Here is a 17,054-nt window from a genome sequence, read left to right as displayed (position 1 = left end):
AATAATATGTACTTGTCTAGATATCACCACAGCGATTAATATTGTAGCATATGCTAAAAGGAGCCGCCGTTCTAATTGGTTTTCGAGGATTATCTCCAGGCTTAATTGCTGTCAGCTAACAATGGAGACCCCTGAACGGACTTAGTGGTCGGTAACGCCATTTGGTCGCTTCCCGCTGAGTTCTCAGAACTGACCGTGGGATGGCATATCTGGTACGTGACTATAACAATAGGTAAACAAACGCGTCGAGGAAGATGCAGTGATTGACCTGCTCTTTATAAGCAGGTACTTAGGCCATATGAAGGCATTCTGGACAGAGCACTGGCAGTGCGTGGATCTCCTTAATCACCCAATAAATGCTGTGAAGCGACTTTGGCCTTTCATTTGGATCCTCCACCCACCCCTACGCAATAATATAATTTAGTTTTTTACATAATAATTAAATATGGCATTACATTTTTAAATCTACATATATACATACATATTATGTGGGTTGACGAACTATTCGCCGAATGGACACTTTGCCGACGGAAATTAGGCTGATGGATGCTTGGCTTAATGGACACTTGGCATATGGACATTTGGCCGAATGAGTTTTGAGTAATTTCGATACCAATATCCGTTCGGCCAAGTGTCTAATTGGCCAAAAGTCTGTTAGTAAACTATCAAAATTAATATAGGAATAGAATAGGTTCAAAATTAGATAACAAAAGTTAACAAATATGTAGTCAAACTAATTAAAAGCTTGTAAAAATGTATGTATGAAGCCGTACCAGTGATTAGAGCTTTCAGCTTTCGTTAGTGGACCATCAAATTTGGTATTTTTTCTCAAAGTATCCCAAAATAGAACTTAAAAGGTCTTAGAAAGAGCCTGGAGCCCCGGATTGAAGGATTCCAATAAAAAACGCCTGACAAGTGTATCTTTCAGTACCTTAAAGTAGACTCTAGTTGGATTTTTGGAAGGGTTTTAGACCTTGGAAGTTGTTTTTGTTTTCAACTTTCAAGAAGTAATGATCATAAATTGCATAAATAATAAATCTCGTCATAAAAAATATATATTAACTTACTTTTAATAAGGATTTAAAATGGCCCTATTTAAGAATAGAAAGAATACTTCACTTAGAATTCAAAATTTTTTCATAAAATATTTATTTTTATTTCAATTGAAAATGACTATTTAACTATTGATTCATAAATTTGGCTTAAAAATGATAGTAAATGGCTTATTTAATTTATTTATATTTCAGAATACAAGTTGGTAAAAATACATATGTATGAACATACATACAGAAAGTGAAAATATGAAAATCTTAACTTTTTTAAGCCTTTGACTATTTAACCTTATAGAACTTGAACTATGACCTTTCATGTATATGTAGATACAAAATAAATATTTATGGTTATATTTAAGAAGAGCAAGTTTTTTGTTTCTTTTTACTAGACATGAGATGTAAAACGGCATTTTAAAAAATTTAAGCAGTTTAAATAACATGTAATAAAACATTGGATTAGGATGAAGTCGGTTATAAACAGATCGTAAAGTAATTAATAAGAAAATTTGTGCTAATTAAAATATGAATTTATAAAATAAAAACACGCTTAGCTGGGCACAAGCTAAATATAAAGGGCCCAAAATAAGCCGCATTGAACCATTTCGAAAAAATAAACAGTGCGCAATTTTAAATTGAATTTTTTGCCGTTTTGCTAAAAGGAAAACGTTATTCGAAGCGGCACTTATACGCATTACAATGAAATTTGTAAAACAATTCGCACTTTTCCAGCGCGATTTTCCACGTACGCTCACCATGTTTACGTCGATGCGAAAATTAGCTTAATCGGCGATTTAATTAACCGCACCCCTGAATAAAAAATAAACGTGGAGGAAAGTGGGGAGGGGGGGGGATCGTTAGGCGAAAGTTAATATTAACGCTGAATGATGATTTGGAAAATGGCACAAATGTGTTTTTAAGACCGACACGCGTGTAATAAAAGCTTTGCGGTGGAAAAAGTGCTAACTGGATATTAATGGTGCGCAAAAGGGAAAAGCTGGAAAAGCGGATACAGTTGTTAAAGGTGAAAAGGCAAAGGCGAAACACAAACCGGGGCGAACCCAGACAAACAAAGATTAATTCGAAAACGGAAAATTGTCCTCTGATAGTATGAGCGTGTAGATGTATGTATGTATGTAAATGTGTGTGTGTGTGTATTATAATTCAATTTTCCCGAACGCATGTTTCGTTTCACTTAGTCCCAGGGAGACGATAACAAATTACCGAGACTCACTCACGCTTTTCCGTCCTAAAGGGAAAATCCATCAATAATATGGTTTTTTCTGGTGGCAGCGGCAGCTCCTTTATGTCGTACAGTCTTGACAAGCCGGAAAATCACACGGGTCGTGAGGCTTTTCATTCCGACAAATACGAGTAGATATGGTGGAACGAGTAGGGTTATTCACTTGAAAAAATTCTCGGGATGATTCATGGCTTGTGATGCTGATATTATATGTATATCTAATGCTTAGAACGTAAAGGTGATAACTGAAATTTCATCCTGTTTTCATATTATGTCAAAGGAAGAATTTGACTTATAAAAAATATATTTTAATTAATTAAATTCATTTCATAAACCACCAATTTAAATATCGACGTCAAAATTCTGATGGAATCCATACATGTAGGTGCAATCAAAAAACAGTTAACTAGAGAGAATTATAGATACAATTTTATACTTGGTAAACTTAAATTATTGCAATATATAAAACAATGCTTTTTTGCTTTTTAAATATTGAAATCGTCGAGATCGAACGAGTGTCCAAAACCGGGGTCGAGTAAGACCCCAGTATTATTTAATCAAAATACAGCTTTTCTCAATACAAATGGTTTCAATATATGTATATCTTATTAATCATTTTATACATCAACATAAAAATTTTTTAGTCCTATAGTATGTTTTTGACTATTTTTATGTTTACGACAAGCATCGACATGCAAACGCACATAGGTAAGGCCAACAGGCAACTGCTTGACTCAATAGCCGCGCGCCAAAAGTAACGAAAGCAATAGCTTACGAAAATATAGCTGTCTCTTTCTCTTGCATTGATTCATCGATCAACAAGACTTGTACAAAGACGTTGTTTAACCTTTGAAGGACGGAGCGTCGAAATCAAACGAGTGTCCCGAAACGGGGTCGAGAAAGACCCCAGTATTTTTCAATCAAAATACAGCTTTTCTCAATACAAATGAGTTCAATATATGTAAATCTTATTAATCATTTTATACATCAACATAAAAAAGTTTTAGTCCTATAGCATGTTTTTGACTATTTTTGTATTAAAAAATAACGACAAGCATCGACATGCAAACGCACATAGGTAAGGCCAATAGGTGACTGCATGACTCAATAGCCACGCGCCAAAAGCAACGAAAGCAATAGCTTACGAAAATATAGCTGTCTCTTTCTCTTGCATTGATTCATCGATCAACAAGAAATATGTAAGCGAACAGTCAAAAACATGACTTATCGTTAAGAATGCGGTAGGCGAATTCCATATACATATGTATAATAAGTAAATTTATACACCAAATTTTTCACTTCACATTCAGTATGAAGTTTCATATATTAAAACAGTATAATCTTTCCTAGATTTTTTTACATACCTCCTTTACGTTTTTTCTTCTAACATTCATAAATATTATTTCCACGCTCTTAATTTAGATTTTTTTTATTTAATGCAAAAAAGCCTTGAAAACTTTAATAACAGCAAAAAAAGATTCACAAAATTGCGTACGTGGGAATATTAACTCGATGCGAGTAGCTTTGACAAGTAACTTGGCTGTTACGTTGATATTTTTGATAAATATAAGCTATTAAAAATACATTTGGCAAAATGTTTGATGGCCTAGTTAGTATCTGACAGCATAATAATTATAATTAATAAATATTAGGCTAATAATAATATTTATTATAATTATAATAAATACAAATGTCCGTCAGACTATGTAATATTAGACTGGCCGAAATTTGTATTTATTATATTATATTATTGTACATAAAATAGTCCGTCAACTGATTCTTTGACAAAATACGTCACATGCGAAAGTTATTCTTAAATGAATTATTGAAATAAAATAGTTTTGTTATAAGATATAACCGACAAAATATTTTATTTGTCAAATTTTTGTTTGAATATTTTTTCATGTATGATTTTCAAATCAACTTTATAATTTTTTTATTGGTACCTACTATTTTTATTATTTATATGCTATATATAAATTATTTTCAGAACTCATTTATTTACTTAAGTGTTTGATATTGTGCTATTAAAAGTCTTTAATTTTTTTTTAATTAGTGTAAAAGGAGTCTTCTTTAATATAAATTGAAAGTTTTCCGAGAAAACCAAGAGTACCCATTATGTATGAACGAATTTTCTCAAGTTGTATTTTAATTGAAAAATATTATTTAAAAACAATATTAAAAATATATATAAATTAATTATTTTAGAAAAAAATAGGTGCAGATTTATTATTTTTGAAGAAAATTTTCTATTATTAAAATTAGACAAAACGAAAGCTAGTTTTATTTACTCGGTATATATTCTATAATTTTATATCTTGATATATTATACTAAAAAATACATATCCTACTGGTTTCTGCTGGCTAGACAGGTCGATCGTTTCCTATCAGAGTTTGCCAATTTATCTGATTTTCAATGAAACAGTTCCAAAAAATTGGCAGCCTCACCCATTTTCTCGCAAATCTCGAAATTTTAACACTCTCGGCTTTTGCTGGTTTTTATAAAATGCTGCAAATTTATAAATTCACAAATTTAACCATATATGTATGTACATATGTGACAAATTTACAAATGTAACGATTAATTTAACCGTCTGTGAATGTAAATTCATATGTATTATATTTACTTTGTATAGTTTAATAACGTACCATGTTTCTGACCAGGAAAGTGCATTGGGTTTACCTTATAGGCCTTTATAAATATATAAATATATGAAATAAAATAATTTTCATCGTTTCATATATGCATTTCATAGTGATTTCCTCTGGCTTTCTAAAATATAAAACCGTTACCGGCTAAATAATATATAATACCGTTCACTCAACTTAAACGAAACGTATTATTATACCAGAGAAAGCTGTGAATAACCCTGTATATATTTCATAATCAGGGAAAATTTGCGACGTGGTCATGCACATGACTATGCATTTTTTCAGGCTTGATGCGTATTATTATGAAAGCGTAAACGCTTTAATTACATTTTCAACGAAATTGCTTCCATAGCTCAAATTTGATCCACCTCGCAAACTGGCCACGGATTGCCGAGGCCGTAAATCAAAAATCCGTTAAACGTATACTTACTTCATTAAAATAAATATCACAGTGGCAGCACGTGAAGCAATTTAGATCGCCGAAAACCCAAATAATAATATGCATAACATATTGCCAACGCAAACCTCGGAACGCCTATAATATAAAATAATACGTCAGCTTTACGCATTTCATTTGCGTTGTAAAAAAATGTTTTATTATATTTACGTAAGTACATACGTATGTCATATGAAAAAGCGAGTTTGAAAGTATCCAAAATTAAAATATAATATTAACTATTGAATTACCTATTTTTATTTCCGTCTCGAGATGAAAGATGACCTTTCCTTTATTGCGGAAAAACAAGCGTTTCATTTTTTTCGTTTTAATTTTATTTTCCAACTTTAATCATTGTCATTATTTTTCTCGCAGTCTAAAAAGGTTTTTATTGTAAATGAAATTCGTATCTTTTTTTTCAAACTCAATTTATTCAATACCGATATCGATCTCATTTCAAATTTTCCAATTTATATACAAAACGAACGTCTATTTTACACATAGTATAATATATTATTTATTTAATTTATATACACTTACATATACACGCATTTTTACATATAAGAATGGTGGTCTACGATGACGGGATTGTCGACACATTTAATTCGTATCTAATTTTACATTTATAGACATGATACAGTAAATTTGCATACTTTTTTTGGTTATAAACGAAACAAACATTCAATAAAATATATTACATAGTCAACAAACTTTGGCTTAGCGAACTAACATCTCACATATACATCACCATTGAATGATATAAAAATCTATAGAAAATTTTATAAAAATAACGAGAAGTGTACAAAGTTGTCTTTATTAAAATCAAATATTTACTCATTAATCTCACTTTAAATAAAATCATTTTTGAGTATCAAAATTTAATTGATTCCTCTTATTTAGGATAACATCTATGTAGTACAGTTTGACATGTATATTATATAAATATATGACATGTATATTATATGTATGTATGTATTGACTATCAATTATTATGTATATAATTTAAACATCTCCATGAAATTTCTAGACATTAAGAGGAGAATTAACTACTTAGAGCTTCTTCAATTCATGCTAAAAGCTATAGTATATTGAATAATGATATCTATTTATTATACAATGTTACTTTTTTTTCAATAGTTTTGAATATACAATTTCCAAAAAATAAGAAGTGATCTATAATTGACAGAAAAAATATGATAGCTTCTATATGTGATATTTTGATATCGCATTACATTCTATCTTAGTATAATTGTTATGCTGTAAGAAGAACATATTTAATACGTTTATAATATGATATATAAAACCTATAAATTTACACACTATTTCAGCGTATAATTCCCCTTAATTTAATTGACTGCTTAAATCTATTGTTTTTTTTTATTATAATTAAATTTAAATTAACATTTCTAGACAATTTTGAGCTACATATAAACAGGCTCATAAATATCGTACTAGAAATATTTCTTATTCATAAGAAAAGTGCAAAAACTCAATTTTAATAATCGTGACGTTTGAAAAGCAATGTGTGAATTTTTCGTCTTTGTTTAGAAAAATCCTTTTCGTATAATTAAAATTATAAATATTTTTTATCTCTTACAAAAAAAAGTGTTGGGATGAACATTTTGTAATTAAAAAATAAATCTGACAAAGGAATGCTTTTGTGCGAGGGTTTTAAAATATAATATTATCATTCTAACGAAAACAGTAGCCTAATTAAATAATAAGAATAATTAAAATTAAATCCTTTCTAACTTGTCTCGAATGTCTACTTTGAATTATATGTACATCTGTACAAACATAAAAAGTGTATATTTATATATGTACAAATTCGACAATAAACAATGCCTAAAATAATATAAAATTTCTCAGTATTTTTCCATCTCGATTTACAACGATTCAACTTTGGCAGAATCCGTACGCAAACAGACCGAGAGTCAATAATAAATAAAAATAAAATCAATCCAAAAACTCGAGCTACTCGTCTTTGAAGACTCGTCAAATATTACATACATTTTACGACATCTACTTTTCATAGTAGATTCGAGATTAAAATTAATTTAATTTGAAATTACAAAAGTATCAGTCTGGTGATTAAAACGAATGTCAATTATTATACATGTTCTGTATAGCACTATTTATTAATTATAGTTTAAAGTCCGAAAGGAATCGCCGTAGTTTGCTGAAGTCGCATTCCAGGGCGTAGAGGTGGGCGCTATCTGTTGCTAGGGGCCCATCTGGCCCTTCGGCAATATCCACAAAGAAGAACCTTCCTGAAGGCCTGTCGAAACACCTTATTGAAGATGGTGTAGAAAATTGGATTCACCATAGAACTGGCGTAGCCCAACCAAGTCACAAAGTCGAACACCTGTCGAAACAAACGAGCTGTATTGGTAAGTTTATAACATGGAATACAATAATTATTTTGAATAAAAGTTCAACATTTACATATAATTTATTTGAAAATTTGATACATAAAGATTGTTCATTCTACGCAATACTATTATAAATAAACCTCAATTTGAATTTTTCGATAATCTCTATTGCAGTTGAATGAAATATGTACATATATACCAGTGGCGTGCGGTGACTTTTCAACCAGAGGATGCTGTCCAAAACACGATCAGTTTATTTTATTCTTCCAAACATTGTCATATTTATATTTATTAAAATGTCTTTGATAAAATGTTTTCGTTTTGTATTGAATGAATATTAAATATTGGTGTGGGTTTTGGGCTCTTAAAAATAATCTCTTTTTCATTATATGGTAGATAAGCAAATGTCCTTTTTAGTACATTTAGTGGATTTAACAATGGCGTTAAATCCACTTGCATTGTTACTTTGGCTATCTTTATCTAGGGCCATAATAAATAATAATTTAGGACGTAATAAATTACAATAAAATAATAAATGTAATTAGTCTGGTGTTTCTGGCCAAACCTTGGATTTATGTGACTCCAGGTCGATCGTTCCCTATTACAGTTTGTCAATTTATCTGATTTCATTGAAACAGTTCCGCCAAATTGGCAAAAACCTTTTCCGTCTCTCGCATATTCGAGTTTATAGCATCCCACTCTGTACAATGTATGTATGTATACGTCTAAATTTATTTATTTATTTATTTACATATTACCCACAGTGATATTAAAGGATACTCTAACGCATTACTGTGACCAGCCATACATATAAGTACAATACAAATACTATACATACATATATAAGAAAATTAGCCAGACAACTCTATTACAGAAAATAAGATTTTTAAATCATATTCAAATAGTGGTGACATAGTGGGTAGGACGGTTTTTGCCAATTTGTTAGAGGAACCGCTTCAACAATGGAAAAAACCGACTTGGAGTCACAAATATCCAAGTCTGACCAGCAGCATTAAAGATTATACTCGGAATAAATTATTTTCAATAGAGGTCAGCTCGCGGGATCAAACCCGGCATCCTTTCGGTGCTTAGTATCAATGCATCCATCAAGCCATGCTGCTGGCTTTATATACTGACAGACATGTTATCGGTACGGAATTGAACATGGTGACCTCTCGGTGTTTAGTATCAACGCAACCACCAAACCATGCTTATACCGGTTTTTCGTTCCAAATTGACGCTTTTTCATTTCAATTTGACCCATTTTCAATGCCAATTTGAAATTGAAAAGGTTTAATTTTAAATGAAAAAGGGTTAATTTTGAATGAAAAATCTATATTATTATTAGATCTCCCGAATCTTTGATTAAATGCTGTGAAGCGACTTTGTCCTTTCATTTGGATCCTTAACAAACTGCCTACACAACAATTTTATCGAATTTGTCCATATACATATGTCTCTATGATACTGTATAAACATAAATGTTTATCGATGTTTGTAATTGGCCAGTAAAGTGCATTGGGGTTTACCTGTCGGGCCTTCCTAGCAAAAATGAAATAAAATGTAAGCACATAATGTTTGAGGATCGCCAATTTCCGACCACTAAACAAAGGGTTTGCTACAAATCACTACATGCTCATTTCGATATCGATATTTGACGTCTCGGCGAAATTCGCGACTGTTTGAATGTAGGCATGTAAGAAAGAATTAGGTCGCGCAGATGACATTTCGATGTGAATTGATGATTGGCAATTATTAAAATTGAGTTCGATCTTTCTGGCAAGTTTAAAAAGGCAAAAGTTGAGACAAAAGTATCAGGATTACAAGACGAGTGGAGAGGTATATTGGGAATCTGACATAGTGTTCGCATAAGTGCGAACAGTACTCGCGGCAAAGTATATGCGTGCGAAAGTCTGAAATGGCAGTCAGTAATAAAATATTTAGGAGTAACGTTTGATAAAATAATGAGATGGGCACCTCACATTGAGGCAGCGAAATGCAAAGCGATGCGGGGTATATCCTCAATATATCCAATATTTAATCGCCATAGTTCTTTATCAACGCTAAATAAAATAAAATTATATCGCGCGCTCATATTACCATTATTAACCTATGCTTCACCTGTATGGAATAACGCCTCGAATACTAACCTTTCCAAGCTCCAAGTAATACAAAATAAATCCCTAAAAATAATTTATAATACACCCATATATACTAACCTGAAAAAACTGCATGCCATATATAATATTCCGTTTGTTACAGACATTACTAACAAACTAACCAGTAGATTCTATGAAAGAATCACTAATAACCATACTAACACACTTGTGAAGTGTCTCGGTGATTACAACAAAATGTCTATACCCTTCAGGTATAAACACAGATTACCTAAACACAATCTGCTTTAGGTCATCGACTTTAGATAGTCTTTAATTAATATTATGTATTAGATGTATTATGAACATTTATAAGGATTGTAAATAGGTTTTTGAGCTCTTTTTCCTATTATGCTTTAGATTAACATTAGAATAATATAATACTGTGATTACTAACCAAATTAAATTAAAATTGTAAAATAGAAAATGATCAGTAGATCAGTAGCTATTAAAATAGATATAAGATGTATTGTGAACATAATTTCGTAATAATAAAAAGCATTTAAAAATCAAAAAATGCGTGCGAAAGAGACATCCATACGTTCGACATAGGTACAAGTGCGAGTGAACATGCGGTCAAACAGTTGCAAATTTCGTCGAGACATGCAGCCACGTGCTTTGCAGCGATTTGTAGCGGAGCTCTAAACAAAGCACCGGTTGATTTGAAACACTCACCCAATGACTGACTCTCCTCTCGCACTCCTCGCATATGCTCGGGACGAGGTTGAGCACGAAGAAAGGCGTCCACAGTATGACGAAAGTAAAGAAGACGACACCCAGAACTTTAGTGGCCTTTTGCTCCAGTCGTATGATTCGGCCGTGTCTGGAGGAGGTGCGCGACAGGTGGGAGGCCCTCGAGAGGGGTGAGGGCGCCGAGGCTGGGGATGCTGTGGGGTGGGAGCGGGTGGTCCTCGACCTGGCAACCCCCCCCTCCCACCTGACGACCAGGTGGGGCCTGGGGCCTCCGGTGGGGGCTGAGCCTCCGCTGGGACGGTCTCCGAAGTAGGGACAAGTGCACGCCGGAAGACAGCACGATGTATCCGGGTGACGGTTGTTGTGGGCCCCAGCTGCCGACCCTGGTGACACTGAACCTGACATCTGTTTCTCCCTGCAATGTAAAATGTTCGATTCTGAATTTATTATGTTGGATCAAGTCTCGTGTCTAATTATAAAATGCATCCTGTACATACATACATATATACAAAAGTTCCATTACAGATATAATATCGGCGTTTGGTATGCGTAGCATATCTGGGTCAAGCTGTATTATACTAGGTATATATTTATTGAATAAAAGGTTAGTATTTAAAAAAGTTTTTTTTACCAGGGTTTTTATTTTAAAATTTGTAGTTTACTAGTTATATAACCGGAGTAGAACTTTTAAATCAGCTGATAACTAATAACTAAAAATAAATCTATCACTGTTTGATCTGTGTACATATATTAAGCCTGTATTGGTTAGAAAGTTTGTTTTGATTTGAGGTTATGGGTTAAACGTCATTCTGTCAGATTCACTGATCAGTGTTGCCACCCTGCATAAAGGCCGGCGTGGCAACACTCAAGACCGTTGGCTCAGCAAGCCTCCACAAAACTATAAATATTTATATATTAGAGATAACGAGAACCTATAAAGTAAATTTTATAAAATATAGAGTGAAAAAAGAAAAAGTTATAGGCGTTTAAATAATTAAAATTTGACAGCGAGATGGCAGGGCGAAGAGTAATGAAACTACCGATGTGAATGATGAATGTGACAGATAAACGTCACCGTGTAATACGATGCAGTATTTTCAAACGTGTCTAATACGATATTTTTTCACCATCGTAATTGCAGATGATACCTTAAATTATATTGATGACCAAAATGAGCAATATGGCAAAGTATGGAAACGATCGGATTAGAGATAAGGGATATAAAAAATGACCGCTTACACGAAAACCATGTGGAACGTATAAGAGGTTAGTAAAAATCAATAGGCCTCACATGTAGAAATTCATAAAAATAAAAAATTAGCATCTGAGCCCAATTATAGGTTTTTACAAAATACATAATATATCTAGTACATAAAGACAAAAAAATGAAAAAGAAAATAATAAAAACCAAAATATGACTAAATAGGACAATGCATAATTAAACATAAAGTGATATAATATAATTGGATAAGCATAAAGTGATATAATATAATTGGATAAAGAATATATAATAGAAATAGAAATGGACCAATCAATCAAAGCAATGCGGTGCAAACGATCGAAAAGCGCCAGACAGACTGAACCACAGATTAACGACAGGTGTACCTTATGCGTGCGCACTGCTCGCACTTACACTAAGCGAAATCTACCCGAAGTCCCGACATACCTACCCTGTATACGTTCTGTGATCCAACCTGTGGAAAGATCCAACTCAATTTTAATAATTACCATTTTAATAATTGTATCTGTGCACATCGAAAGGTTACTAGTCATCTGATGTGCAATTTTTCATTCGTGAAGTCAAGAATTGCGTTTCAAGCAGCCATCCAGTTTATCTGTGGTTGAGTATGTCTGGCGCTTTTCAAATTGTCAAGTTATTTATTCTATTATTATTATATTTCTCTGGTCTAGAGTACCTAATGGTAGCCTAAGAATTTAATACATTTTAGTTGGTCAATTTAATAAATTTTAGTTGGTCAATTTAATAAATTTCAGTTTAATATAATAGCAATGTTGTGGTTTGCGTAGCATATCTGAGTCAAGTTGTATTATAAATATAATACTAGTGTTGTACCTTATGACATATCATCGCATGGGTGTTGGCATATTAAGCTATTAAATAAAAAAAAACAATTAAAATAAATGTGTCGTCGGTCGAATTTGTTTCAAATACCTTTTAAATATATTTAATTTAATATTTATATTTGAATGTTTAATATGAAAAAATTGGTAATAAAAACTACCAACCAGCGTTTCCCAGTCTATTTTTATTATATTAATATTTCGCCTGCGTGACCCGCTAAGTTGTTATCTTGTTATTGTTACCTTTGTTATCGCCTATACTACCAGCCTATAAGTAAAAAACACTATATTTATGTCCATACAGTCTTTATACGTTATAATACAAAATAATTTACTCGGATAAACCTACATATAAATAAATCAAATGTACCAGTAATTTATTTATTTTAGGAAATTTGCGACCCGGCATTTAAAAAAATATAAAAAATAAATAGAAAAATTAATTACTTAATCAATTAAATGAATTTTCAATAGACGGCAGTAAATTCTCTGCCAGGAGGAAAAATTGGTAGCAAATAGTATATATAGAAGTTTTTTTCTTTTGTTATTGTATTCGTATATACGTTTTGGCAGTGGTTTAGCTGTGACGTACATATGTATGGCGAATCGAAAAGACTATTATAGTATGGCGAGCGTTATCTCAGACAGATAGACAGACAAAAAGAGAGACCGACAGACAGAATCGCGATATTATACATATATATTATGAAAAATGCAATATTGGAATTGAATAATGAATTAGTATACATTAGTAGTCCAAGCTTTGTATTTATGCAATGGAGTTCATTTATCTATTACAAGGTTTTTATTAGTTTAAATTTGCCAATCGGTCTGATGAAATTCCTACATTCTTTCGATCGCTTTGAAACTTTGTTATTTTGCGAGGTTCTGGTCACCGATAGAGATTTCAATTGATCAAGTGATTTCCAAGATCACTTTTTGGTTATAGATATAACGAATGATAAAAATATTTTTTTATAAAATTGAAATGGCCGATGCGTTGTTCTTTTTTTGACCAATGCGTTCTCTCCTCTTGTTGACGCCTCTCTTTTTCTATCTTTGTTTTCAACTCTCTGATTTTGACTTTTTGGATTGATTTTGGACTGAGAGCGTCTCTTCTGAACAGCGATATTTTACGAACCTTTAATCATACTAGATTTTATAAGCCATTTTAAGGTCGTTTTTGTCATCCTACATGTCGTAGATTAGAACTGTTAAAACTTCGTTGTTGAAAATGTGAAATAATAAAAATAGAAAGTGCATCCACACATTTTGTAATAAAACTTGCGAGGTATGTACAAAAATATGGTATCCAAACTAGGCCCAGATATTAGTTTTAGTATGGTGTCATCGATTTCGTTTGACAGTCATCGGGTTTGACATCAACGCGACTCATTTTACTCTACATCTTATGTCTCCTCACAACTTAATCGTACATAATATGTATAATGTAAAGGAATTAAAAATAAATTTACATACATATACGAAATTATCTTGTTTTCTAACTTATTATATGGTATTTTTAAGATAAAATAAAGATCAAAATTTCAAAACGTCAAAATTTTAAAGATTTTTAGACCCACCCTGTGATGATGTGTTTGATTTGATTTAATACAGAAATGGAGTGCATTACTGCGGCCACAGAATTCATGTTAATTGATCCCGATGGGATATCTACGCCTGTCTGACGGATTTTGAGTGCTTTTAGCGATTTTACTTCTAAATAATGTTTGCATTGTGTAAAACGAACAATTCGAATTGTTTAATTAGCATTCAATAAGAGCTTTATGTATATAATAAGCTCAAAATATTTAAATCACAAAATGCAAATTAAATTCTTATTATAAATATGCATAATATCATAGTTTGATTCTAACAACCGTTCACTGACTAATTGAATAGCTCTTGAATTATTTGCAAGGTTTTATAATTAAAATTAATCTTATTATACAAAAACAATGGGAAAGCTTTTGTTATTATTAGTTATTGCGTATATTTTTAGACTTTCTGTACATTTCGTGAATTGCTTGATATCGTATGAGTAATGAAACGATCGTTAGAGATTTATGATTTTATTTCTGCAAGAATACTAGTACATATGAGCCGTTTCCTCGATAACGATTGCGTATGATAAATACACCCTACGAATTAAGACAAATTATAGCCTCATATAAAAGATAATTAATGTTCTATAAGTAACCAGTCGCGTAATAAATCTTCACGGGCAATATGGTTACTTTCACGAGTGTTATTTTCTTTTTCTTCCACCGCTTCTTCTTTTTCTTGTTCTTGTTCCCCTTCTCTTCCTTTTTTTTCATTAGTATTTGAAGTGAGCTTATTCTCTTGCGGCGAATTCGGTCGAAAGGAAAGCGTCCGAAGGATGTTTTACTTTCCTCCGAGAATGGACAAGTAGCCACTCGGGTAAACCCCTCCCTGTCGATAATAAGTCAACACGTATTTATTTTGGTCGTGTTCGAATTCCATCTTGGGATAGTTTTAGCGGAAAATTCACCCGGAAGGGTCCATCGGAGATATTTTAATATATTTAAAGTTGTATGGTTGGTTATTTATAGATCTATCATGAAGCCTTTTACGAGATAGACGCAAATTTCTCAACCTCTTGCAAAGTTGAATTTTTGACTTGGACCTATCGGATAGTTTGCATTGTATCAAGTAAACGTTAAATAAATACAAAAATCGTCGATTTTAACCCTCCCTCACCGAGTGCCCCAATTTTTACATTTTTCGACCTCACTGTGCAAGTGCCCCAATTTTTACATTTTTCGTAATAACTATGTTGTTTTCAAAGCTATACACCCTATATTTCTTGTATTCCTAGAATGAACTACAAGAAATTTGTTTTAATAGATTTTGTATGATTCCGAAAAGGGGTACATCATAAAAAAATACATTTATACATTTATACATTTCTACGTTCCAACGTATGATTTAAAGGCGGTAGCGATAAGTCATGTTTTTGACTGTTCGCTTGCATATTCTTGTTGATCGATGAATCAATGCGAGAGAAAAAGACAGCTATATTTTCGTAAGCTTTGTTTTCGTCGCTTTCGGCGCGTGGCTATTGAGTCATGCAGTCGCCTATTGGCCTTACCTACATATGTGCGTTTGCATGTCGATACTTGTCGTTATTTTTTAATATATGTAAAAATAGTCAAAAACATACTATATGACTAAAACTTTTTTATGTTGATGAATAAAATGAACCCATTTGTACTGAGAAAAGCTGTATTTTGATTAAAAAATACTGGGGTATTTCCTGACCCCGGTTCGGGACACTCGTTTCATCTCGTCGCTTCGTCGTTCAAAGGTTAAACAACGTCTTGTACAAGTCTTTCATTTGATGAAGTCTCAACGTGTTGTTGTTGTTATATATATTTATTTATATATATTTATACGTTATATATATTTATTATTTATATTTATTTATTTATATTGTTGTTATATATATATTTATTTGTTATATATATTTATTTATATATATTTATACGTTGTTGCCAATACATATGTCGCATTCATACAATGTGTAACATTATAAGGACATAAAATAATTTCCTTATTTTTTTTTATTATTTCTGATTTAACTACATATATAATATTACAATATAAATCAATGAAAGGTCTTTAATAATATAACTGTAAGTTTTGCTGTTCATAACATGAAGTGTATATTAATGGAAATTTACCAATACATACATTTCCATTAATATAAAATAAGTAAGCATTCCATAAATAAATTTATAATATCAACAACTTACGTACTTTATACTAAAATTTTATGAATGTAAATATTTCAAAACACGAACTCAAAACTAACAAAAAATAAAAGTCAAATTTATCACGTACAATGTTGTATTTCTTGACCATAATGCAATGCGAAACTGAAATGAAATATAATTGGCCATTGCGGGTCGAGTTCTGGAAAGCTTCAAATTTAATATTTGTACATATGTACATATGTAAATATTAGTCTTGTGAAACATAATCAAATAGATTATTTTTTTCCAAATATACTCATGTAATATTAGAAGAACAATTTATATACATATGTACATAGAATTAAACTCAGCAAACGTCTTTTTGGTGTTTTTTCTATTTTGGTTCAAAACTAGTATATTTTTCGAGATATATTTTTCAACTTCAACTACATGTAATTAATAAAAATATACAAATATCAGCTTTAGATGAAAATACTTCTGGATTGCATAAAGGCAAGGATTCTTTTCTTTAGCAGCTCTTGCCCATATTTTATTATCAATACAACATACATACATACATACTTACCATTTAATTAAATTGTGTTTATTCAATTTCTTTTTTAAATTAATTACAACTTTTTAAAGAAAACCTCGT

At 31.6% G+C, this 17,054-nt stretch overlaps 2 protein-coding genes across 2 annotated transcripts in view; both read right to left on the bottom strand.

Annotated features, from left to right (window-relative positions):
• Positions 1 to 17,054, bottom strand: part of LOC143919204 (uncharacterized) — a 740,296-nt gene that overhangs the window by 302,930 nt on the left and 420,312 nt on the right. The gene's annotated exons all lie outside the window — the stretch shown is intronic.
• The window catches only part of 5-HT2B (5-hydroxytryptamine receptor 2B), a 151,355-nt gene continuing 141,893 nt past the window's right edge, over positions 7,593 to 17,054 (bottom strand). Inside the window, exons 8-9 of the mRNA XM_077441469.1 lie at positions 10,584 to 11,016; positions 7,593 to 7,745 (exon numbers count right to left, since the gene is read on the bottom strand). Of these exons, the coding sequence (XP_077297595.1) occupies positions 7,593 to 7,745; positions 10,584 to 11,016 (586 nt within the window). The remainder of the gene's footprint in view (positions 7,746 to 10,583; positions 11,017 to 17,054) is intronic.

Source organism: Arctopsyche grandis, chromosome 11, assembly GCF_051622035.1.
Source record: "Arctopsyche grandis isolate Sample6627 chromosome 11, ASM5162203v2, whole genome shotgun sequence".
Classification (NCBI taxonomy): domain Eukaryota; kingdom Metazoa; phylum Arthropoda; class Insecta; order Trichoptera; family Hydropsychidae; genus Arctopsyche; species Arctopsyche grandis.
Note: the sequence above shows the minus strand (reverse complement) of the source record. Positions and strands in the feature narration are given on the sequence as shown.